Source organism: Podarcis melisellensis, assembly GCF_964234715.1.
Source record: "Podarcis melisellensis genome assembly, chromosome: 10".
In the NCBI taxonomy this organism is placed as follows: domain Eukaryota; kingdom Metazoa; phylum Chordata; class Lepidosauria; order Squamata; family Lacertidae; genus Podarcis; species Podarcis melisellensis.
Window position 1 is genome coordinate 52104485 of NC_138542.1, and position 26035 is coordinate 52130519.

Here is a 26035-nt window from a genome sequence, read left to right on the forward strand (position 1 = left end):
TCACAAAACTTCATTTCCCGAAGCTTCCTACTGAAATACTGCAACTTTTTATGCCACAAATGTCCCAGTTTTGTCCCACTTTTGCCCTCCCGGATGGCAATGCATGAGAACATAAGAAGAGCCAGCAGGATCAGGCCAGTGGCCCATCTTAGTCTAGCGTCCTGTTCTCACTGTGGCCAACCAGATGCCTGTGGGAAGCCTGAAAGCACTCTGCCCACCTGCGATGCCCAGCACCTGGTATTCAGAAACATACTGCCTCAGACCATGAAGGCAAAGTATAGCCATTCTGGATTGTAGTCACTGATAGCCTTATGCTCCATGAATTTGTCTAACCTTCTTCAGAAGCCATCCAAGTTGGTGGCTATCACTGCCTATGGTGGAAATGAATTCTATAGTTTAACTGTGTGCTTTGCCAATGCACTGAGGAAGCATCTTTTTTTAAAAAAAGAGAATGCCGTACAGACAGCCCAGTGTAAGTTCACCACTAATGCACTATTGTTGTGTCCGTGACATGTCACAGATTATACCTGCAAAACAAAAACACCACACTGGAGTAGCACACATCATTTCAGCAACTACAGCAACCAGAATGGGAAGGAAACCCTCCACAACCATATAAAGGAGCTTTGTGTTCCCTTGGTATTTTCTGGCTGTTGATATTAACCGTCAGAAAACACCAAGGAAACAGAAAGGTTCTTCATATATTTAAATAGAAGCAACAATACAAATATAATAAGACAAATGGAAATATGAGAAGCACTGAAAGGAAACAGCAGAATGAGCTACACAAGAGGGAGAAAAGGGCATGAATAGTTAAAAAGACAGGGAGACTAAGAGCTTGCCTGGCGTCTAATTGCCTGGCACTGGCATCTAAAAGCCAACAGATTAAGCTACAAGCCTGCTTCATTTGGGGAAGGAATCCCAATAACTGGGGCACCACAGATGGAACAAGTCCTATTTCTGATCACCTCCTAGCGTATCACAGGACCAGCAGGAACTGGAAAGTCTTCACATATGATTTCCAGTGAAGCATGCGGGAAGGTCCCAAAGGAAACCCTTTCCCCAGATCACTTCCTGTACTCCTAAGTGAACACTACACTACAGCACTGCAAACACCAGGAACAGGAAATGGGACAAGATCACAATGCTTGCCCTCGTGCTTTGATCATCATACTTTTCAAGTCAGAAGGGAAGTATGTGGGAGGATATGGAAGGCCTTTTCTGCTGAAGCTCCTACTCTGGGGTGCACCATTTGCTCCAGACCAAACTTGATTGTGTTGTTTTTTTTTGTTTCGGGACACAAACAAAAAATACCTATGAGAAAACTGCTGTGAAAAGGGCTGCTTTTTATATGGACTGCCATGCATACTTTTCAAGTGACTTTAAAACATGTTTATTGCAAAATAAATTGTGTGTGCTCTCCTGTTACTTGTAAGGCACTTGAAGCACTTGTTGCTTGGAAATTCTGAACACTGATACCATTAATAAACTGGCATTGCTGACTCTTTGGGTGAATGGTGGGCACAAATGGAATATGCCGCTTCTTTCTGAATGCTTTTAACCTATGACTTTTGAACTCACAGCTTTCAGCGCAGAAGCAAGTCACAGGGGTGAGCAGCCTGAGGCCCTCAATGTAATTTAGGACTCAAATTCCCATCAGTTATAGGCCAGCAACATATGTAGAAATCTAGGTTAATTTCTAATCAGCTATGAAGCTCAATGAGCATCACCATCTCTCAGCCTGATGCACCCCACAAGGTTATTGTGAAACCAAAATGGTGCTTCAGTTTCTTTGGGGAAAGCGTGGGTTCAAAGCATAGGAAATATGGTAATTATCATTCACTGATCTGCAATCTCATGGAACGCAAATGCTTCCAATCGCAGGAAGAAGTCTAGCACAGTTGCCTGGGTGGCCTCAGAATTCCCCTTCCCCCTTTGTGCTGAATATAGACAGGTTTGAAGCAAAACTGGCCTTAACAGAAACTTAAAAACAAACAAACACCCGGTTATTTGTCATTTGCAGATATTATACAGAATAGGAACAGATTAACTTCCCTCCCACCCAGCCCTAGAGGAACATATTAATACATGAGATGTAACACAACTGAAGCCATAATCACCCTAAAAAAAGTTTGTCCACAGTCTGCAATGTGTTGCTGGTGGCCGATAGCCATGTTCCTTTGTGTACGCATATGCAATAAAGTCAAACCATTATTTTCTAGAAATTATCTCTTGTTAATAGGAACTCCAAGGGCCCGGGCTTACCTGCACACCCCTTCTCCACTCTAAGCCCTCAAGTGTTCACCCTGAACAGGCCTAAAGACTTGGATGAAAATGCTCCTACCCTTGACCTCAAGGCAAGTCTTACCGCCAACTGGGCTCACTACTGCACAGATCTATCTACTCCCTGGCCAGATCTCTGTACTTCGGCCATTTCCTGCAATTTATACCCCACCTTTCCTCCAAGGAGTTTAAAGTGGTTTAAAGTGCATGGTTCCTCCCTCCCCGTTTTATCCTCAAAACAACCCTGGGAAATAAGTTAGGCAATGCCTGGCCCCAGCAGGTCACCCAATGAGCTTCATGGCTGCCCAGGTCCCCATCCAATCCCCTACTCTAACTGCTACACCACACAGACGAGAGCAGGCATAGGAAAAAACTCGGCCCGCCAGATGTTCTGGGACTACAAATCCCATCATCCCTAGCTAACAAGACCCGTGGTCAGGAATGATGGGAGTTGTAGTCCCAAAGCATCTGAAGGGCCGAGTTTGCCTATGCCTGGATTTAGAGGGATATTAAATTTAAACTACAGCACGGGGGGGGCATTCCAATGCACTATTCTATCATGACGCCTCCCTTTCAAAGCCACGCTGCTTTTTAAAAAATAAGTGTTATCGGAAGAGTTCACTCTTCCCTCTTTCCCGCCCCATATGCTTCGAAGTGCCCGCGAGAAAATCTAAGACCAAAACACAGGAAGAACGAAGCAAATGGTGCTTGAGGCTTTCCCTTCTTTGTGGGGGAGGGAAACCAAGACTTACAGCGCAATCCCATGCACGTTTACTCAGAAGCAAGCTTCCCGCCCGCCAAGTTCAGTGCACGATCCCATGCAAGTTTACTCACGAACAAGCCCCACGGATTTCAATGGGCCTTTAACTCCTGGGTAGGGGAGGGTTAAGCACTCCTTCAAAAACAGGCGTTTAAGGACGCTGGTGAGAGCTCTATGTTTTGTTTCCAGCCGTTTCCTACCTTCCCAGTCTTCTCTTGGCCTCCGATCTGGTTCTGTCGGACGAAGACGACCGGCACCGACGGCTCCATGGCGACTTCCAGGACCGCGACTCTCAGCAACGGCGCATCTTCTGCAAAGGGGAAGAAAGGAGAAGCACGCCGCGTGCGCGAGGAACGCCTTTTATGACGCTTCGAGCCCGGGGATTGGGGGGGCGTGGCCTCCCGCCTCCCCAGCGCCGCGTCTCGCCAAGTTCCTTGAAGCTCTGCGCTGAGTCAAAGGCAATGTAAGCATGACTTGCTGTTTCTGTGACTCTCGGCCCCCCCCCCCGGCTTCTTCCTCCTTCCTCCTCATTACGTGCCACGGATCGAACCGGGACGAATTCGCAACGTTTCTTTTTTGGGGGGTGGGGCTCCTCGGCAGCAAGACCCAATGGCTTCAAGTTGCAAGAAATGAAATTCCGACTAAACATTGTGGGGAGGGGGCGGACTTTCTGACAGCTGTTCCTCAGTGGAACAGAATTCCGCCAGAGGTGGTGGATTCTCCTTCCTTGGGGGGTTTTTAAGCAGAGGTTGGATGGCCATCGGTCATGGGTGCTTTAGCTGGGATTCGTGCATTGCAGGGTGGGGTTGGACTAGATGACCCTGCGGGGTCCTTTCCAACTCTTAAGATTCAATTATTCTAGTGAGTTCAGCGAGACTGCTTGCTCTTTCTGCTCAGTTCCCTTTTGCCCTGGCTTAGACTTTCCTACACTGCAGACACTTCCCTAAAGATGCTCACATTTCATTGAATGCAAGGATCGGACATCCACTTTCCCTTCCATTCTGAGCAAGGGGCAAGTGCAAAGGACTTATCTCTGTCAGCAAGTAAAACAGGGCCTGATATAGGTGCCTTTCCCTCCATTGATGAGAGAGGGTGCCTGTAGCATGTTGCGGTTCTGTTTTTGCCTTTAGATGTGGTATTCGTTTTGTGACTGGTGCCCATGCTATCCTACCTGGATAGCTCAATTGATTACAGCGTGGTGCTGATAACCAAGATTGCAGGTTTGATCTCTGTATGGGACAGCTGCATATTCCTGCATTTCAGGGGGTTGGACTAGATGATTCTCAATATCCCTTCCAACTCTACCATTATATGGTTTTCAAAATTCCACATGTGCCCACTGGCTCCAAAAGAATGGCATCTGCTGATTTAAGTGTTTTGACAGGCATTAGCATTGGGGATGGTGTTTAAAAAGGCTGAAAGTTACCAAACAGTTTACATAAAGAGAGTCTGCTGGAACCTTTAACAGATTTATTGTAGTATGCATTTTCATTGACTGAAAGCCCACTTCATCCAATATGTGAGCTTCAGCTGGCAATCAGACAGAGTGACTTTATCATTCTGCATGCCTGAGTTTAGAGGGAAAGATTGAACCTGAAATGTGCAGTCTGTGACATTGTGTGTACAAAGCTCAAATATACACAAGATAAGAACAGTAGCTAATCACAGCAGGAGTAATTAGCAATAATTACTAATTTAGCACCTTTAGTGGACCTTGGTCTATCCTAAGCAAATAGAATAAAACATTCTGATAAAATATAGTTCCACAATCTCACAGTGGAGCCTCTGAAAGTATTTTGTTGAAGACTCCCTTGGGTCAGGAGACCAGTGTTCTGGGAAATTGAAATATTCTCCCACTGGTTCCTGAATGCTGCCATTTTTTGAATCAGATTTGTGCTCATTTACATCTCAGGACACAAACTGATATACAGTACAAGCCAAAGCAAATGTGTATTCTTTATTTGTCCAAAGTCTCTTCTGTCTTTAAAAGCACAAGTATGAAAGCTGTACTAGGGGTATTTTGGAATACTAGCTAGGAATGTGGAATGGATCCATCAGGAACACCACTTACCAGCACCTTTTTGATTAGTACTTGTGCTAGAATTCAGGTACTATTGTATGCATCTCCTCTGGTCCCTGGTGAATAATTCCCATAAAGAACAAGGGGTAAAGTAACACTGCTGTTTTTCCCTTCCCACGCCTATTATTGGATCACTTGCCGTATATGAGGCCTCAGGCGTCATATAAATCCAAGTTACGTATACTTTGGATCACATTTCACAGAGATAAAAGGAACTTGTTTTCAAGTAACTGTGATCAGAACAAGGGTGCCACACTTCAGGCAGCTCAACCAGTTAAGGCCTTATATAAACAAGTTTAATGCCTTCAATAACATTGTCTTAAAGAAGCTTTTAAAGGAACACTTCATTTTCTGCTACCTCCCAGAAATCACAGGACACACATAGACACAGGCAAGACCAAAGACGTTGTGTGGATATTTTTAACAGCCACTCCCTTTTTGTTCTGGGCTAGCAGCCAGTGGCAGCATGACAAAGCAAAAACACACTTGTTCAATAGCATGGCAGAGATCGAAAGCTGGGATGGAGAATCTTTTTAATCTCGAAGGCCACATTTCACTTCTGGGAAGCTCTCTGAAAAGGGAGATGAGCGCCACACCCCATAGCTACCTTTGACTGGACTTAACCATCCAGGGGTCCTTCACCTTACCTTTTACCTGCAACTGAAACACAGTATGAGGACTCTGAATGAGGTGTATGGGATGTGAGGGGAGGGGTCGTACCTTTGGTGTGCTCCTTCTGGGGTAGTTTGTCCACCTTTGGTCCCCACCCTGTACTCAGCTCTCACCTGTGACTCTCAGAAGTTCTCAACATGTAACAGCAGTCACACCCCGGGAACAGCTTTTACTGGCTGGCTAGAGAGTAGCCAGTGGGGTACCAAACCCTTGGTGAGTTAGGGGCTTCCCCTGCATGTGAAGACAGGCTCTGGCAGATTGAGTGGACAAGACCAATAGTAGGTCCAATGGTCAAGCCGGTGGTTTCTGCATGTGCTGTATAGAGAAGTGAAGGGCAGATGGCATTTGCCAACCTGGAATAGAGAGTCCATCTAGAACATAGGTAGGCAAACTAAGGCCTGGGGGCCGGATCCGGCCCAATCGCCTTCTAAATCTGGCCTGCAGATGTTCCGGGAATCAGCGTGTTTTTGCATGAGTAGAATGTGTCCTTTTATTTAAAATGCATCTCTGGGTTATTTCTGGGGCATAGGAATGCCCCAGAATTTGTTCATTCCCCCCCCCTTCAAAATATAGTCCGCCCCTCCCCCCCAAGGTCTGAGGGACAGTGGACCAGCCCCCTGCTGAAAAAGTTTCCTGACCCCTGATCTAGGAGATGGAAAACTCTAATCCTAAACCTCCGCTGCCTTGCAGGACATCTTTGGGAGAAGAAAAGGCTAAGGTGTAAACCCTACACAAATCTGGAGTGGGGTCCCTAAGACAGTTGGATACCAACGCCTTGTACACCTCCTCCTGACAACTCCTGCAGCCAAGATGCCCAACGTATTGCTCTGCTTTCCTGTGTACCACACCAGCAAGGCCAAGGGGAGGGTCTTGTCATTTAGGCAGCCCAGGATCCCCAGACACACTGCCCAGGCTTGCACCCCTAGATGGTCACTCAAACCACTAACATAGCGCCAGTTACAGATAGGTAGCCGTGTTGGTCTGCCATAGTCAAAACAAAAAAAATCCTTCCAGTAGCACCTTAAAGACCAACTAAGTTAGTTCTTGGTATGAGCTTTCATGTGCATGCACACTTCTTCAGATCACTTCTTCAGATCAGATCACTTTCTGAAGAAGTGTGCATGCACACGAAAGCTCATACCAAGAACTAACTTAGTTGGTCTTTAAGGTGCTACTGGAAGGAATTTTTTTGTTTTCACTAACATAGCGGTTTGACTTTGCCCCCGGAGGCACACTCCATTGTCTCTTGAGATAGACAGATGCCAACAATGACTCTGTGCACAGACAGTGGGATTGAATCATGCCCACTTCCCCTTGCTAACCCTGTCGTCATCCGTTCCGCCCGCCTCGCCATTCCCCGCATCCCCGGGTGCATTCAGCATGTCTGAAAGAGCCATCCTGTCTACAACTGAAGCTAGCAACCCTTGAATAAATGTATCTGTTTGTATGTGCCTTCAGGTGATATCCCAAATGAGGACAGGGGCAGTGTTGATGGGTAAACTACAGGGCTCAGAATTACTTGAGGGAAATTATGTGCTTTGAATGTGCTTTAAAGGTACATTGCATACACAGCCTAAAAGTCACCATGGGAATTACTTCTTGTAGACATGCCTAGGAATGAGCATTTAGGCTCCCTGGCTGATTAACATAAGACAGGAGGAAAAGACCAACAAAGAGGGAGGGAAACAAGTATCTTGTGAGCTTCGGACAACTGGTTGTGTAACCTATTAAAATGCCATGAGAGAAAAGCAGCTATTACTTAAGTATGAAAATGCAGTCTTTCGTAATCTACCCATCACCCCTAAATATGCTGATATAAGAAGAAGATCTGGATGCTTTGGGTATCGCAAAGAAATAAACAAGAGTAACCGGACTTGTAAATGAAACTTAAGGTATCAGGTGAATGTTGGGGGATACGTAACTTGTCTGACAATTAGCAAAATTGCTCCGTAGGGGGTTAGCTTAGAAAATAATTATGGTTTGGCGTTTTTGAATCTTTGCAGTGGGTTTTACCAGAGCTTTGGGCTGTTTCCCAGGACATCACAGTTGTTGTGATTAATCAACTAGGACAGTTAAAGTTGATTAACCTTAAATAGATTAGTCCCGTGAGTTTTAATTGATGAACTGGTTAGCAGCAGTTTGCATATGACTACTACAACAGCTTTGAAGGAAAAGCACACTTTGTCCTTAGGTGTATTGATACATCAGCAGGAACTATCTTAGAAAGGGCATTCTGTCTTGCACTTCTGCAATGTGCCTGCAAACTGCAGTTTTTATATGCACAAATTGAAAATAATGTAGCATTTAAAAGAACCATACAACACAGCAGCCACCCTGTTGCCAGATTAATCAGGGATGTCTGTTCAGTGGACTGATGAATCAAATGATTAAACGTTGCAGTCCTACAAATTATGACTTGCCTTCTTGCCAACGGCAAGTAAAAAATTGCCTCTGGGCAAGGACAGGATACTGTACTAAATGATGCAGTAATACTACAAATCACCCAGTAATTGCCTAGGTGTTTCATTCATGCTTATGTTCCCGCCCTTATCCTGGAATTCTGGAGATTAAGATTTGAGAACAGGCTGTCTGCCTTAGCCCTGAGAAACTCCAGATCTTCTTTGCATGAGAAAACTTGCCCAGTTCCTCACCTGCTACTCTCCTGAGGGCTAGAGAGGATGGGCTAGAGAGAAGCTTCTGCCCTGTCTCCCTGGACAGCATTGAGCCTAGGGCTCAGAATCCAGGACAATAATTATTGCAACACTGGTGTGACTATTCTTTCCCAAACAGGCAAAGCCCTAAAACGGGTGGGTGAACCTGCGGCCCTCCAGACTCCCATCAGCCCCAGCCAGCATGGCCAACAGTCAAGGATGCTGGGAGCGGTTGTCTAGCAACATCTGGAGGGTCACAGGTTCCCCAGCCTTGTTCTGCCCTGAGATGCCTCCTTGGTTGCTCATTCCATAAATGGAGAAACTGCTGCCAGTCTGGCTCCTAGCTAAGGTGGAGGGTCTATTAAGCCAAATGGTGCTTGTTTTCAGCAGTGCCAATGTGTGTATTAGATAAACCAGGAAATGCAAAAATCAAGCTGCAGTTACCCATTTTGAAATATTAAATTAATTATCAGGGGGGGGTGGAATTAAAACACACAGGAACCAGGAAGTACTAGACAAGGAGGAAGGACAACAAAATGTGCAGGTTGCAATTCAATCGCGTTTTCACCGCTGCACAATATAGCAAGCTGAGGAAGGAAAATCTGATTCTCATCAGTTTCTAACATGGGAGAATGTTGATAATTTTACAGATATTTTAAGAAAAGTGATTTTAGAACCATCCTAAAGGGCTGCGTTTTCCTATGTCTCTTTAATATTTTACTGTTAAATACTTTCCTATTTGATTTTACATTAATAGTAAAATAATTTTAAAGGTTACTTGTCTGTCCTGAACCTGCAACCAGGTGTAGATAGGAGAACGCAAGAGTTTTGCGTGGAGCTTTTAAGCTGCCACACCTTTTGCACTGTCCAAAGTCTCAGCTACAGCATGACAAAGCAAAGAGAAAGTGCCCTATAATTATCATAGCTAGTCTCTAATAATGTTATATGCATGCATCTACATTCATTCCCTCTGCAGTGCATGACCAAACCTTCCTGTTTTCACTGTAGCTGTTTTCATTATGCTGATAAATTCCTGTCTTTTTGTGGAATCTATCTCCCTTTTATGCTCTGTGCCCCAGTGTTTCTTACACCTTTTTCATACAAGACTGAAGTGCCGAACAGTTCACAGAAGTTTGTCTTTTTACTTAAAGAAACGTTAGAAGTTAGGAAAGTGAAAAGTGTTATGTACTGAAGTTCTCACCCTGGGCCAGCAGGGGGATACTGTAGATAGTTATGCAAATGAAGGATCGAAAGTGACATTCAGTGATTGGATAGTTTGTATGCAAATGAAGGATCGAAAGTGACGTTCAGTGATTGGATAGTTTGTATGCAAATGAAGGATCGAAAGTGACGTTCAGTGATTGGATAGTTTTAGAAAGTTGCTACAATTACGTTGTTCTGGAGCTCTATATAAGCAGGCTGACTGAGCTCTTCAGTTCAGTTCTGTTCTGGCCTGTGAATAAACAAGAGCTGCTTGAAGAATCGCTGTGTCGTCTGATATGTTCGCCCACAACTTAACAAAAAGAGCTTCACTCAATTCAGCTATTTGACCTAGATATTCAGGACAGGCAGATAATGGTTAGTATTTGAAGATAGTGAGATGCAGAAGAGGTGCATAAATAGGTTCGGTCCAGAAAATTATACTTTCCCACTTTGAGAAAGTGGCCACAAAATGCATTAACTTCCTCCCTTGCACACTCCTCATATTTTGTACTCATGGGGAGATCGAAAGCATCTGTTTTCACTTTTCATCTAAACACAGTTCCCCACTGACAACAGAACTCAGGGAACTGTGGTTTGCATACACCATGGTTATTGGGAACAAAATTATAATCAAACCATGATTTGAGATCCTGGCTTGTTCTCAACAATTACAGTTCCCCAAGTTTGGCCGTCACTTGGCACTCTAGTTAGCTGAAAAGTGAAAGTTCTTCCTCCTCACAGGAGGGAGAGGGAGAACACATGGTACTGTCAGTGACAATGCCAATAGCAGATATAATGAAGAGCAGAGGTAGTGTGCCTTCAGGAGAAGACATACATCGTTTTTCTAGAGCAGAAAGACCAGCCTGGAAGTGCCCTCATTATATTCAGTCGAAAACTATCTTTCCTCTCCATGGTCAGTTCTCTTCATATAAAGCGGAAGCTGACTATGCACAACTCTTGGAGAGCTGTTTATGGTAATCTTGGGCATGCACACGCCCGTTTCCTGAATTACAGTTTGCAGGCAAGTGCAAACCATAGTTTGACCACTTAGACAAGATAGGAAACCAAGGTTTGCAGCTAAATGAACACTGGGAGTTCCAAAGGAAGGAGGGAGTATATGAGCTTGAGGTACTCCTGCAACCTTGATTGTTCTCCAGTCCTGTGTTTTGTCTTGCTGCTTGCACCTGCCTCCTCATCTGTCCTGAGGCCCTAACTTTTATTTTCCCCTTGTTTCTGTCTTCAAATTCGTCCTTTAGCCCTGACTTACCTCTTTGGTTTTGACTCCTGGCTTTGTTCCTCTACTCTGTTTCCCTAGCGCAACTCTTGGCTCCTGATTTGCTAGCTTATCACAGACCGCTTCCCTGAACAATGTTATTGTTAATTATATGCTAATTAGAGGTTGATTAATTGACAAACAGCACAATTTAGACATAATACATTTGTGATTAGCCTAATTTCCCCTTGATTTAAAAATAATAGGTGCATATGATGAGAACTGGAAAACTATGTAAGATAAATGAGATACAGATTTTGTATCTTCAGTTTTGTGTTAACGAATAAAATAGCCAGTAGCATCAGCTTCTGCAATTCTTCAGTAACTTTAATTTAGCATCCATAATCTTCGCCTACCAAATTCTGCATTACTTTGCATGAAAGCAAATGCATTGCCTTCTTACAGAAGCTGCAAGTTTTACTGCTGAAGATTATAACATCATTTTCATCATTTTCATCTCTGAGTCTGTGGATGATTAACTTCCAGTCTTCATATAGAAATATTACAAGATTAGATAAGGGTGAGCATGAACATCATTTATGCTCAAACTGGATGGATGAAAATCAATTACTGTACTTAAAAAATGAAATAAATTGGAGTTGCAATTGTTTAAAAATAGTAACTATTTCAATAATATGGATATAAGCATATTCTCAGGACAGAACAACATAATGGAACTCCCACACAGGTGGCAATGAAGGTCACCAACTTGGATGGCTTTGAAAGAGGATTAGACAAATCCATGAAGGAGAATGCCATCAGTGGCTACTAGCTACGATAGCTACCGTAACTCCACCAGAGGCAGATTTAGGGCAGTGCGACTGGTTCTGCCACACTGGGTGCCAAGCCTAGTTTTGTGGGTCCCATTTTATACAAAACCCTTCCAGCAGAGGCCAGACAAGCCCCCTCCATATGGAACACCCAGCATCTGCAGAAGACTTTTTCTTACACCAGCAGGCATTTTAACTGAATTCTGTTTTTATCGTTTTAACTCACTTTCAGTTTCATTGCATTCAGTTCCTCCTGTACGCTACTCAGAGGGTATTATAATTAAATGGTATATAAATGGTTGAAAATAAATAAATAACAATAGAGCCTGTAGCTTCCTGACCTAAAATGATACACTGTGGTTTACCTTGCCTGGACTGGCTCTCCTCTGTTGCTGCTCCCCGGAAACTTTTTGGATATAGAATGATTATTTGTGCCTAATCCTGGCTTGTATGACTTGACTTCCCCTATCATTGTTTAGTGTGTGAGACATGGGGCTTCCTCACAGACTATGCCTGCCAGAGAAGGACGAGAACGGACATTGTAGTGTGTGTTGGTGACAAAATGATGGCAGGTTTAAGAAGGTGTCATGTTTCCTTTAGGGTGACCACAAACCCCACCATATGACTTGGATGTCCGAAAGCGCCATTAATCATAGTCAGGTGAGCTCTATTGTACAGCCTCACTAATCTCTGCTTCTTTTGCCTTGTACATGATTACAGTCTAGTTTCCATCATGTGTCTAGGGATGCAGTTGCTCAGCTTCAATTAAAGTTAATAGAGATGTTTTTGTCCAACTAAATAAATTGGGTTTTAACCACAAGACACTTGCAAATAACCCAAGCCTAGCAGCAGAACAACCGCCTCCTAGCAGGCCAGGCTGTTTGGGGAAGGGCCACAGCTCAGTGCTAGAGCTTCTGCTCTGTATGCAAAAGACCCGGGTTCAATCCCTGATCTTTCCAAGTAAGGCTGGGAATGTCCCCTGCCTGAAACCCTAGAGAACTGCTGCCAGTCAGTGTAGACAGTACTGAGCTGGATGGACCAATGGTCTGGTTCTGTATAAGGCAGCTTCCTGTGTCCCTGTGTCCATCTAGCACAGTATTATCTACCCTAGTCGTGCCCAACCTGGTGCCCTCCAAATGTTTGGACTACAAGTCCTGTCAGCCCCAGCCATAGCTGTCAAGCGTCCCTTATTTGGAGGAACAGTCCCTTATCCCAGCGCCATGTCCCACTGCTGTCCCTTATTGATAATGTCCCTTAAATAAGCTACTGAAGGTAATGGGGCCCTTTCTATGTCCAGCTGTGCTTAGTCAACAAAAAATTGTTGCTGGTTTTTTGTGTTGAATATATGCTATATGGTAATTTATGGACCTAATAGGTATCTAAAGCCATTTGCATGCAACAGAATATGTATTTTATCAAAGTAATTGTTGATCCCTTATTTTGGCTGCTGATCCCTTATTTTCGAGGCTGCTGGTCTCTTATTTTCAAATCTGTAGGTTGACAGCTATTGCCCCAGCCAGCACGGTTGATAGGAGTTACAGTCTGAAACATCAGTAGGGAGGAGCCTTTCCTACTATCTGCTTCCTGAATTTTTGCTCTCTCTCTTTTTTTTACAATTTTATTTTGATTTTCAAAAGTTAATTACATATTTGGTGCCCCCAATATTTTTAAGAAATGTAAACTTCCTCTCCACCCCTCCGTGGTTTCCTTGTTTCCCCTTATCCTGCTGCATATTATACCTAACTTCCCTCTTCATCCTAACATAATACCGTATCAAAATTGTTTTACTTCTGGTTGCAGTTCAGATCCTACTTGCGCGTTAACCGGACTATTGTTACGTTTCTTCAGATACTCCACTGCTTATTGGTATTTCTTTCACAGAATGTTGAACTCAGTGGACTTTGATCTGTTCTTTAAAAAGGCATCATTCTTGTGCCATGTGAACGGAAAAAAGTCAAAGCTTGTAAGCTCCACTCTTATTCATTAGCTGAGAAGAGAATCAAAGCATTGGCAGGACCTCAAAAGCCATTTGGTCCAACACCCTGCTGATGCAGAAAATCCACTACAGAGAACCATAACGTTCTGAAATAATAGAATTGTTGAATTGCATTTGAACCTGTCCCTACAACCAGTTCCTGTGATTCAGGCTATGTACACATTAGTGCCTTAAAACACAGCAAAGTGGTTTCCCCTGCTGTCTTCCAAAATCACATTTGCATGCTGCTTTACACTCTAGAGAGGGCGCAGAGATGTCTTCACCTGATGTATTACCAGATTCATTTCCCCATGTTAGTAACTCTTCCCCTGCTTCCTGAAACTCCAAGTCACTGCAGCTGTCGTCCACACATGCGCTGTCATCTGCGCATGCACAATAGATGCCTCAAATGCACACACACCGCAACTCAACCACAGCTTATAAATTGGACGGAAGCTGGGTCTGAGGAAATGGCAGAGTTTCTCAAGAAACTACAGGCTATATGTGGGTTGTGGCTAATGTCATATGTACTTGGCTTCAGGCACCAGTGGCAGGAGTATGCTGGAGTTACAGGAAGTGGGCAATGTGTACACAGCCCAAAGTGACATTCCAGGATATGGTCAATGGCAGTTGGGGCCACAGTCGGACAACCAGAGGGCTGTTTCACTAGGTGCAATGAGTATCAGATGAATCCATGTATCAGTTTCATCATGAGAATCTGTCTAGAATTTGGAAATGTAAAGAGAAAGAAGGAACATTTTATCATATGTGGTGGGAATGTAAGAAAGTAAAAAACTTCTGGGAAATGATATATAATGAGATGAAAAAGATGTTGAAATATACATTTTTTTAAAAAAACCAGAAGCATTTTTACGTGGCATTATAGATGAAGATATTAATAGGCAAGATGTTAAATTGTTTTTATCTGCAACAACAGCAGCAAGAGTTTTGTTAGCCCAGAAATGGAAGCAGGAAGAAATTCCAACAAAAGAATGGCAGACAAAATTAATGGACAACGCAGAATTAGATAAAATGACAGGAAGGATTCGAAACCTGCAGGACCAGAGATTCACAGAAGATTGGAAGAAATACATGAACTATTTGAAAAGCAACTGTAATCAACAAATTACGCTAGTAGGACTGCAAGAAGTTTTGTAAGGAGAAATATATGAAATATTGCAAAGTAGAGAAAGAATAGTGATATTAGTTTTGAGAGTTAAATGTAATAGTGGAAGTAAGAAATGTATACTAAGTGAATAGATTGGAAAATTGTCATATGTGATTGATGGAAGTAAAGAAATGAAAGTATGTTTAATTATTGTTGAATATGATATGTTGAAAAAATTAATAAAAAATTATATTAAAAAATAATAAATAAATAAAAAAGAGAATCTGTCTAGAATTTCAACACCTTCTGAAGTTTATGCCGACACTTGTTTAAGACGACCTCTACAGCCGCATTCTGCCCCCTTCTTTTCAATATTCTCATTCCCTTGCCTTTTGTCATCATAAAACAGCATCCAAATACCAGTGCACATTTGACCCTCTTCCCTCTTCCTAGTGGACGGGGCATCAGGACAAGCGTCAGTCAGTGTGGTGTAGTGGTTAAGAGCGGTAGTCTCGTAATCTGGGGAACCGGGTTCGCGTCTCCGCTCCTCCACATGCAGCTGCTGGGTGACCTTGGGGTAGTCACACTTCTCTGAAGTCTCTTAGCCTCACTCACCTCACAGAGTGTTTGTTGTGGGGGAGGAAGGGAAAGGAGATTGTTAGCCGCTTTGAGACTCCTGAAGGGGAGTGAAAGGCGGGATATCAAATCCTAACTCTTCTTCTTCTCTTCTTCATCACTTCCATTTCCTTCATAGTTGTACACATTTTTTATGCCATTGTCATCAGTCCAAATTTGTCATGTTGTTGTTGCCATTAAAATAATGACCCAAGTTATTTTGAAGCACAACCAGCTGCTTAGCCGACATTTTCCATTCCTGCCCTTTAGGTGTACACAGCAATAAGTCACGAGCCTTCAAAAGCGTTTGGCTGCCCCCTGCTATATAAAAGGAGGTCAAAGTTTAAGAGTTACTTTGCCATCAAACAGGGCTGCGCCATTAAAAATAATAAAATTAAAGTAGGTGCGTGCAGCACATGTTTTTCATAGGAGGTATGTTGGTCTAAGCACTCAGTAACATAAAGGAGACCTCTTCTTCCTCGTCAGCGTTGACAAATTACAACTAGATTTTGTTCAGTAAAACTGTCCATAGTGAATATACCACATTTATTTACTTCATGGATTTTAAAACTGCCTTTCAGGATAAATTAAGTTCCAAAGGTGGTTTGCAAATTATAGAGCATGGCAAAGAAGAAGAAGAAGAAGAAGAAGAAGAAGAAGAAGAAGAAGAAGAAGAAGAAGAAGAAGAAGAAGAAGAGTAGTAGTAGTAGTAGTAGTAGTAGTAGTAGTAGTAGTTTGGATTTGATATCCCGCCTTTCACTCCCTTTAAGGAGTTTTGAATCAGCTAACAATCTCCTTTCCCTTCCTCCTCCACAACAAACACTCTGTGAGGTGTGTGGGGCTGAGAGACTTCAGAGAAGTTTGACTAGCCCAAGGTCACCCAGCAGCTGCATGTGGAGGAGCGGAGACGCGAACCCCGTTCACCAGATTATGAGACTATCGCTCTTAACCACTACACCACACTGGCTCACACATATTGCCACTTTTTGTTGTTACTAAGAATTGTAGTTCAGCTGGCATTCTGCACATGCCCCAGAACTACTTGACTCTTTCAGCTTCACTCTGTGCAGTGAGTGCAAGACTACTGTCAACATAATGGAAGAACCAAGCGTTGCTTCTGAAGCAGGCAATTTTCACATCATCTGTTTTGCGGCCTGTGGCCAAGAGCAGTTAAAAAGAATAGCTGCCCAACAGTTGCACGGATGAGATCTAGTTTAATTCTCTTTTGCACAGTAACCTTACCTTGTAGCTTTTACAGAACTGGGCTACTCACATGGGCAGCTCAAGCTGGGGGAAAGGCCCATCTCTTAATGGCGGAACATCTGCTTTGCATCTAGAAGGTTCCAGATTCAATCCTCAGTCTCTCCAGGTAGGGCTAGGAGAAAACCCTGCCTGAATCCTGAAGAGTCAGTGCAGAGGCAATACTGAGCTAGGTAAGACCAGGATAAGGCAGCTTCTTATGTTCCTATTGATTTCGGCCATCGTACCCACAGGGAAATTGCATGGCGTTCACAGCAGAAAAATGTACCTTTCAGATTATGAGTGTGGCTATAGCTAAGAGATCTGAGCTCTACACTTGCAAACCGGATTAGATGGTTCTTGTAGCTTAGCTACACACACCACACAGGAAACCCGTGGCAGTTGTGGTCTAAAACATCTGAAGGGCACAAGGTTGTCAGAGTCAGTGGCGTAGCGTGGGTTGTCAGCACCCGGGGCAAGGCAAGTAATTTGCGCCCCCTAACCCGTGGATTTGCGCCCCCTAACCCGTGGATTTGCGCCCCCTAACCCTAACCCCCAGATGTTGCGGCCGGCCCCCCTGCACCCCCCACGCTACGCCACTGGTTGCATTCATGCCACCTTGAGATTTGTTTGATTATTGTTCTCATTTGACACCATTTATAACTTATTTTTGGCCCGTCTTACTGATATTTGGGTAGAATAATAAACTGTTTCATGTTTATGTCCCTGTGCATCTGATTAAGAATGAACACAAATGGCCTTGCAAAATGCAGGCTATAAGAACCAGAAGACAAGCTTTATTTCAGACAGCAAATATGACTCAGGCACCCAACAGACCCCTCCAGATCAGGAAAGCTGCATTTCGTGGAGTGGTGGTGATGTCGGGAGCAGAGGCATGGGGGGGGGGAGCAGAATCCTTTATTTGCTCACTATTTCCTTGCTGGGACACAGGTGGTGCTGTGGCTTAAACCACAGGGCCTAGGACTTGCCGATCAGAGGGTCAGTGGTTCGAATCCCCGCGACAGGGTGAGCTCCCGTTGGTCGGTCCCTGCTCCTGCCAACCTAGCAGTTTGAAAGCTCTGCACATGCTCGCGGAGCCTCTTTCTCAGCTGCGCGGGGCTTCCTTCCCTGGATCTGGTTTTCGTTGGAGGAGTGAGGCCGCGGCGCCCTCAAGCATGTGCAGAGGGCCGCGGAGATGGCGGGCGGCCTTTCCCCTGCGCGACTCCGCCTCCGCCCGGGGTGGCTCCCCGTCCTGGGTCCCTCCCCCGATGGCCGGGAGGAGGCGGGCAGGCGCGCTCGGCCGTGCCTGGCTCGGAGGACCAGCCTCCCTCGACGGGGCGCTCGTGGGGAGGAAGGAGCGCGGTGTCGGCGCTGTCGCTGACTGGACTGCCGGCCGGGATCGCCCAGGTGGAATCGGCGCTCTGCACGTGCTCCGGGGCCGGCTGGCTGCTGCGGGGAAACTTCACGCACCGCTTTCTGAAGTACGGGCGACGCAGCCTCCGCGAAGGGCTCGGCGCCGTCAGAAGAGCCCTGCGTGGCCCGAAGCTTGCTGCACTGTCCCTCCCCCAGATAGTCCCTCCCTCGCTCTCTCTCCGCACAGTGGGCGGCGACCTGGCAGCTCGGATTCGCACAGCCAGCACTGTGAGAGAGAGTGTGTGAACCAGGTAGGGGCAGAGAGCTGCGAGTGCGCCCCCCAAAATGTTGCGCCCGGTGCGGCTGGCACCCCCTGCACCCCCCACGCTACGCCACTGGTCAGAGTAAGAGACTGACCTCTCTTCCCTTTTCCAGCTTTGTGGCTCTGATCAATTTCATGGTCTCCTACAGCTGTTTGACATATTTTTTATGCCCCAAGGGTTCTGAACATAGATTAACCTATGGGTCTGGCCTTCAACGCAATCACCCCAAGCATAACATGCAAGGCCGCACCTAGATTTCAAGTAGTCTGTGGCTGACAACAGTGTTCAATATGAGCTGTAGAGGCATGTCAAGATCACTTTTGTTTAACGTTAAAGCATCTCTAATTGCAACCTTACTGTGCTCTTAACTGAGCTAACACAGAGACCCTGCTACTGTCTTAAGCCCTGTTCCAAACACACACACAGAGAGAGAGAGAGAGAGATTTTGGGGTATTCTCTGCCCTTGGGAAGGCTGAAAGTTCTCAGTGCAACAGGTTTCTTGACAGCATCCATATTGCAATGTTTTGAATTAGAACAAAAGAATATTTAATGCAACCTTTCCAGCTGCCTTTGCTAATAGTATATCAGCTCTTATTTATCACTTATAAAGAACAGCTTCCAGCTAATATGAAGTCAGGAAACTGGAAGTCAGGTGGAAAGGACCAGTGGCAAAGGGACTGGGGAATCTGCAGCCTTCCAAATGTTACTGGATGTTGCTCACCCCACTGAGCACTGACCATGGTCAATGCCAATATGGTGCGGTGGTGAGAAGCCAGGGTTCAAATCCCTGCCCACCCGGTGACCTTGGGCCAGTCACTGTCTCTCAGACTAGCCTACCTCACAGGGTTGCTATGAGGATGAAATGGGGTGCGGGAGGGCCATGCATGCCATCTTCAACTTTTTGGAGGAAAAGAGGGATAGTCATGTAAATAAAGTGGCCATGCTTGCTGGAAACTGTAGTCCAGCATCTTCTGGAAGGTTGGAGGGAATCCCTCTTCTAATCTTCCATGCCACAACCACGTGCCTATTATCCTCCGGGCCAGATCTGCAGCCAGATTTTTCCACCTGCTCCACATCTTTATGTGAACAGCATGGTAGCCTGCTTGTTTTGAGTCAGCTCTGTTGTTTTCCTATAGGCAGCTTTGGTATGGTGCCCCCTGGCCTTTCCTGCTTTCTGCTTGCCATACCCTGTAATCTGTCACAGGTCGCACTCCTCCCTTAGGGAGGCTAAGATGTTAGGAATGTGTGGGTAGATAGCATCTTACACATCTATGCCAGATCTAGGTGAATTTTAGTACTAAAGCTACAGTCCTGCTCTAGCACTAAAAGGGAAATTCAGGGGCTGACTCTTGGTGTTTAGCATCTCCACCTTTCAGGGCAATGTCTCCCAAAGAATCTGGGAACTGTAGTTTCCCCCTTAAAGAGCTACAATTCCCAGCACTCTTTTCGGGCAGGTGGTCATGTGCTTTAAATGTGTGTTGAAGGTTCTTGTGTATTGTGCGGATCTGTCCTCATAGCTGGAAAAACCTGGGTCTTAAATCAAGTTCAGATTTCCTGCAATAAATGTACGTAGCTATACTCAAAGGAGTCTCAGTGTGATTATACTCAGGATAATATAATGTGCTCCTCCAGCAGGGAGTGAGCATTCAGTTCAGCTTCTGCCAGTGTTTTAACAACAACAGACTCTCTAGGAGCAGAAGAAGCCTACACCAACTTTCCTATTGTGACCGAATGGATAGGTATTTATCCAGTTATTGTCCCACACATCTAGTAGGCAGGTAGAAGAGAGATGAAGTCAGCCCAGAGAGTGAAGTCCTATGTACAACAGATGCCTCTGTATAGCCCCATGAAAACAGCTGATCTTCTTAGACCATGTCCAGGTTCCTTCCATCTCCAGTATTTTATATACTGTTTATCCTTTCCCCAGCTGCAGTGTTGTGGGTTTTCTGGACAATTTTCTGGGGAGGGGTTCCTATGCAGATTAGCATAATTTGCATAGCATTTTTTCCAGCTTACATTAGAAAATTGACTGATGCCTTGGAGAGTGATCTAATTCCACATGTCTTGTTTTACTCATATTTAGTAAACAAAGCTAAGCGCTTTGAAACTGTAAAACTTGCCTAATCCTCTGTTTGCACTTGGCATCCGCTCATTGTTACTAATGAACTTATGAAACATATTCACACACTCCCAAAAAATTAACAGCCTGGGAAATTTCCCGCCCCACATCCCTGCCCATTTGTTCATTAAACTGTCATGTCATGTCTCATGAAGCCTCACAGCCCACAAACCACTAATTGCAGAGTTGCCTCTATTGCAGGGTTGGTGAACCTGCAGCTGTCCAGGTAGTTCTGGACTAGAACTCCCATCATGCTTGACCATTGGCTATGCTGGTGGGGGATGATAGGAATTGTAGTCCAATAGTATCCACAGGGTCAGAGGTTCTCAATTCCTGCTCTGTTGTAATGCTGTGTGACAATCCTGTTGTTTTATGGTAAATATTCCTGATGCAAATCGAACGAAAGCTCTTATAGATATATTGACAGATAAATTTCCCCCCACAGGCTTTTAACCCCAAACAAGAAGATTGGGTTTGTGACAATGGCCTTCTTGGTTGTGGCACCGACATCTGGATCTCCCTCCCAGGTGCTGTTTGTGAGGCGGAAGCAGTGGCAAATTGTAAAAGCCTCCTGAAGATCCATCTATTTGGCCAGTCTTCCAGTGGTTTGTAGCCTTCATCTCATCTCCATGTTTTGTTCTTTCATTGAGTTTTTACTGAATGTTTTATTGACAGTTTCCCTGTTTTTAATTGGTGGATTTCTTCATATTCTTGTTTGTAATGTGATATCGATTATTCTTTTTCTCCGGTTCATGATCTTAACTATCTTTTATGTAACCCGCCTAGGGAATTTGCATACTAAACAGAGTATAAAAATATTATGCATGAATAAATAATATATATCCCGGCCCCACAAAAAGCTTTCAATGGAAAGCACGAGAGAGAGAAAATAAAGTCAAAAGATAGTGAAGAGGTCCTTCTGATATATATTGCTGCTCTTAATATTTCCACATTTACTTTCGCAGACTTCTGGATTCTTGTGCTACCCCATCAAAGCATTTCCTACCTATTTATAGAATGAAGGGATGGGTTAATTAGCACTTGCAAGGCACTTTGAAGGCTATAGCTGCAATCCTGAAGCCATTCTGCTTTGGTCTGTGCTTGCTTTGCAGAATATAATTCTCCATAAGGAATAGGTCTCAAAAGACCCAAAGCACCTATTTCCTTGAGTTCAATGGCACTGCAAACTTTGGAAATAGAGCAAACCTAGGAACCCTGGACTGCAGAGCGGTGAATGTTTTCATAGTTGCAGTTGACAGCTGGAATATACCAACTAAGTCAGGGATGGGGAAGTTCCCCCCCCAGATGTTGTTGGACTCCAAATTCCACCCGCATGGCCAGTGGTGAGAGGTGAGGGGAACTGTAGTCCAACAACACCTAGGAGGCCACAGATTCCCCATTCCTGAACTTCAGTTCTACTAACCCTAGTAAAGGTAAAGGGACCCCTGACCATTAGGTCCAGTCGTGGCCAACTCTGGGGTTGCGGCGCTCATCTCGCTTTACTGGCCGAGGGAGCCGGTGTACAGCTTCCGGGTCGTGTGGCCAGCATGACTAAGCTGCTTCTGGCGAACCAGAGCAGCGCACGGAAACACGATTTACCTTCCCGCTGGAGCAGTACCTATTTATCTACTTGCACTTTGATGTGCTTTCGAACGGCTAGGTTGGCAGGAGCAGGGACTGAGCAATGGGAGCTCACCCTGTCGCAGGGATTTGAACCGCCTACCTTCTGATCGGCAAGTCCTAGGCTGTGTGGTTTAACCCACAGCACCACCCGTGTCCCTTATAATGCACTTTACAACACACTTAAAAGTTGTATTTGCAGCTGTATAGCTAAGTCCCCTCTCTTCCCTCAGCTGTCTATCTGCATTATGAAGCTAATAAAATTGGCCTACCTCATAGGGTGGCTGTAAGGATTAGGGAGTGATAACAACACAATTATGATTATGATATTTATTTATATCCTGCCTTTTCCTCAGACCGAAACTCAAGGCAGCTTACACAAATTAAAACAACACAGATAAAACACAAAAAGCAAAAACCATACAAAAGATAATAGTGATTGGACACTTAATCACTTAAAAAGTAATTAAACTATAACAGAATTAAAACAATATGCAAACAAATCTATTAAAATAAATAGTAAAAACTCCACAGCAGTATTAAAAGTGCTTTTCCAAACAAACAAACAGGCAGGCAGGCAGGTGCCCTTCTGGAGGATTTGGGTCTTATTCCTAAGTAAACTTATGTACAATTGCCCTACAAATGCACTACAGTCGTACCTGGGGTTACATACGCTTCAGGTTACATACACTTCAAGTTACAGACTCCACTAACCCAGAAATAGTACCTCGGGTTAAGAACTTTGCTTCAGGGTGAGAACAGAAATCGTGCTCCGATGGCGCGGCAGCAACAGGAGGCCCCATTAGCTAAAGTGGTGCTTCGGGTTAAGAACAGTTTCAGGTTAAGAACGGACCTCTGGAACGAGTTAAGTACATCACCAGAGGTACCACTGTATTACCAACTTCATGCGCTCCAAATCCTAGAATTATAGAGTTGGAAGGGACCTTGAGGATTATCTGGTCCAACCCCCTGCAGTGTAGGAATATGCAGCTGTCCCATACAGGGATTGAACCTGCGATCTTGGTGTTATCAGCACCACACTGTAATCAACTGAGCTATCCAGGCAGGATAACATGGGCACCTGTCACAAAACAAATACCACATGTAAAGGCAGAAAAAGAGACAGGACCGCGACATGATCAAACCTGCAGCCTTAGACTTATCAGCACCCTGCTCTGACCAAACTGAACTATCCAGGCTCACAACACCCCTCAGCCCCAGCTGCCACATGCTTATGGGGGCTGATGGGGTTTGTCCCCCAAAACATGTGGAAGGCACCGGTTTGGCAAATGCCTGTGGTCTGCAAAACAAGCCACAAACCTAAGTGAAGCACTGCTTTGATTTATCAGCCCCAAGACTTTCAATGGGTGACTTCTTTGGGCTCACTCTTCCTCTCCCTAATTTGCCTCATGGGGTTGTTGCAGAAAGTAAAAAGGGGACGGGGAAGGAGGGAAAGAACTTTTTATGCTGCACCCAGTCCTTTAGGACAATATTTTTTAAAAATAAATAAATAAGCTGATTAACAGCTTTTTAAAAAATCTCTTAAGTGGTGGACGATGTACAAAACAAAAAACAATATTACTGAAACAGAAATAAAGAGGTCAGGTTTAAAAAATAATGAATGAAGTTGAATGCCAACAAAACACACCCACACTAACCAATAAAATATTAGTAAAATTATAACCAATAAAAAATCTAAATGGGAAAGGATGCTAAGTGAACCCGGAATATCCTTTCCGTCACTTCGAACTAAGAGCAAGAAGTCTAGTCTTTACCCACCTGGGGCGGGCGGGGCTTTTGCCCTGGGATCGCGGCTGGCAGTGCCCGCGGGCGCCTGGCGAACCACTTTGCCCTTCCTCACTGAGCTGCCCATGGCGATGCTCTGGCCGCCCCAGCACTCGCAGCGCCCCCTTCTGGCCGCTGGGCGCAAACGCCGCCGGGAACCCAGCGGGCGCCACGGGTATTGAGGTCTCTCTCTCGTCTCCCCCTTCGCGCGAGCAGCAGGAACGGAGCCTCCGAGGGAAGCGGGGTCGCTGCAGCCTTGCAGCCTTTCGGGAGTTTCGCGCTGCCAAGAAGGAGCTACCGCGCCTTCTCTGCCATCGTGCCTGTTGCGATGGCAATCAGATGCCAAACAAATGAATGAAATCCCGGACTAGGGAAGGGAAGGTGCGACCCCTGCTGGCCTAAACGGCTCGTGCTACTATTTTGTCAAGGGGAATTTACTCCAGACTCTCGGTGTTTTGTGGGAGGGATTCAGCTGCAAACCAGAACTTTAAGTTTCCTCATTTTGAAGCGCGGAGGGCATTAAAAGAGGCTCTGTCACCCCAGCACAACAAATTCCGTTAAACTAACAACCCTTACGTCTTGTGGTTTGGGAAGTGATGAGGAAATACATTTTAAAAATGGGATCAACAAATGACTAGAAAGATGTGCAAACTCCCCACAAACAGATCAAGATGTTTTAGATTATATCTGGTCTTCATTGAGCTTTGTTATTCTTTTTTCTTTATGGTGGTTAGTGGTCTAAACCACTGAGCCTCTTGGGGGTGCCAATCAGAAGGTCGCCGGTTCGAATCTGCATGACAGGGTGAGCTCTTGTTGCTCTGTCCCAGCATCTGCCAACCTAGCAGTTTGAAAGCACACCAGTGCGAGTAGATAAACAGGTACCACTGCGGTGGGAAGGTAAACGGTGTTTCTGTGCGCTCTGGCTTCTGTCATGGTGTCCCATAAATGGTTTAGTCATGCTGTCCACATGACCCAGAAAGCTGTCTGCAGACAAATGCCGGCTCCCTCGGCCTGAAGTGGGATGAGTGCCGCAACCCCATAGTCGCCTTTGACTGGAATTAACTGTCCAGGGTTCCTTTACCTTTTACCTTTTTACAGCATCCATCTTGAAAGCCCAGTTCCAACATCATGCAGAATGGACCTCCTCTGAGGATGGCATCTGCAAGATGCCCTCGTTAGAGTTATGTGAGTGGAATTCCCTGATTTGGACCACGTGCATAGTATGAACCAATAAGCTCTCCATACCAAGAAAGAGTTCCAAAATTTCACTGCAAACTGTCTTTAAACTTGTTACAAAATGTACAAATTGACACATTGCTCTTAAACAACCAGCAAAAACAAACAGCAATGCAGTCAAGTTTTCTTAAAGTTCTTACTTGCTGATATAGGTCAATAACTATTCTCTCTCTGGTCTAGAGAGAGAATCAGATAAGCTAGTTGTTTCTTCAATATGTTGGCAGCTTCTGAGACTCACCCACTACTTCTGGGGATGAATAATCCATTAACAAAAATACTCCCAACCCCTTGTTGCAGCTTTAACTGCAAAAGCACTTTTTGGTACTTGTTGCAGTTTTCTGCAAAACAGTCATTCTGAAAATGCAAATATCTATTAAGTTTCATACACAATGCACGCAAACAGCATTTTATGCACATTAAACACCTATCTTTTACAGCTCTGTCCTGCAGAGCATAATGATCGGTTGCATATTGTTGTGGGGGAAATACCCACCCAGGGTTTGTTGCCAGCTGAGTCTATCTAATCTGCCGCCATGACTAGATTGATCAACCAAAACAAAATTTTATTTCTTACTCAAGTATGAAAGGTACAGAGCTAGGAATCAGGGAAACTACTTAAAATGCTAGACTCTCGTGGCAAATTAAAGAACACTTTTGTACCACTTTACAAATGAGTCGAGGAATACATCTGCAGGCAGGCAGATTAAAAAAAATAAAAATCTCACCAGTCCACAAACTGCCTTAGGCCCTTTCTCAAAGCCAGGCAGATACAGACGCAAATCACTCTTCTTTGTTCCATGAACTGCTGTGGGCAGGATTCCTGCATTGCAAGGGGTCGGGATAGATGACCCTCGGGGTCCCTTCCAACAATTATTTGATTCTATCCCCTTTTCAATGTATTTTTGATCTTAATTATTTCATGTTGGTCTGGTCAGCAGTTAATTAATCTTTGTTTATGTCTTAAGCATGC

The 26035-nt window shown here is 44.7% G+C and overlaps 1 protein-coding gene and 1 long non-coding RNA gene across 2 annotated transcripts in view; one reads left to right on the top strand and one right to left on the bottom strand.

Moving 5' to 3' along the window:
* Positions 1-3397, bottom strand: part of TXNRD1 (thioredoxin reductase 1) — a 30560-nt gene extending 27163 nt beyond the window's left edge. The window contains exon 1 of the mRNA XM_081928315.1: positions 3244-3397. Coding sequence (XP_081784441.1) covers positions 3244-3312 — 69 coding nt within the window. The 5' untranslated portion in view covers positions 3313-3397. The remainder of the gene's footprint in view (positions 1-3243) is intronic.
* A 15-nt stretch (positions 3398-3412) lies between these two features.
* On the top strand, positions 3413-14961 carry LOC309379367. The gene is made up of 3 exons (XR_014172453.1): positions 3413-3506; positions 12293-12352; positions 14209-14961. It is a non-coding gene; the product is annotated as an uncharacterized lncRNA (long non-coding RNA).
* The last annotated feature ends 11074 nt before the right edge of the window (positions 14962-26035 follow it).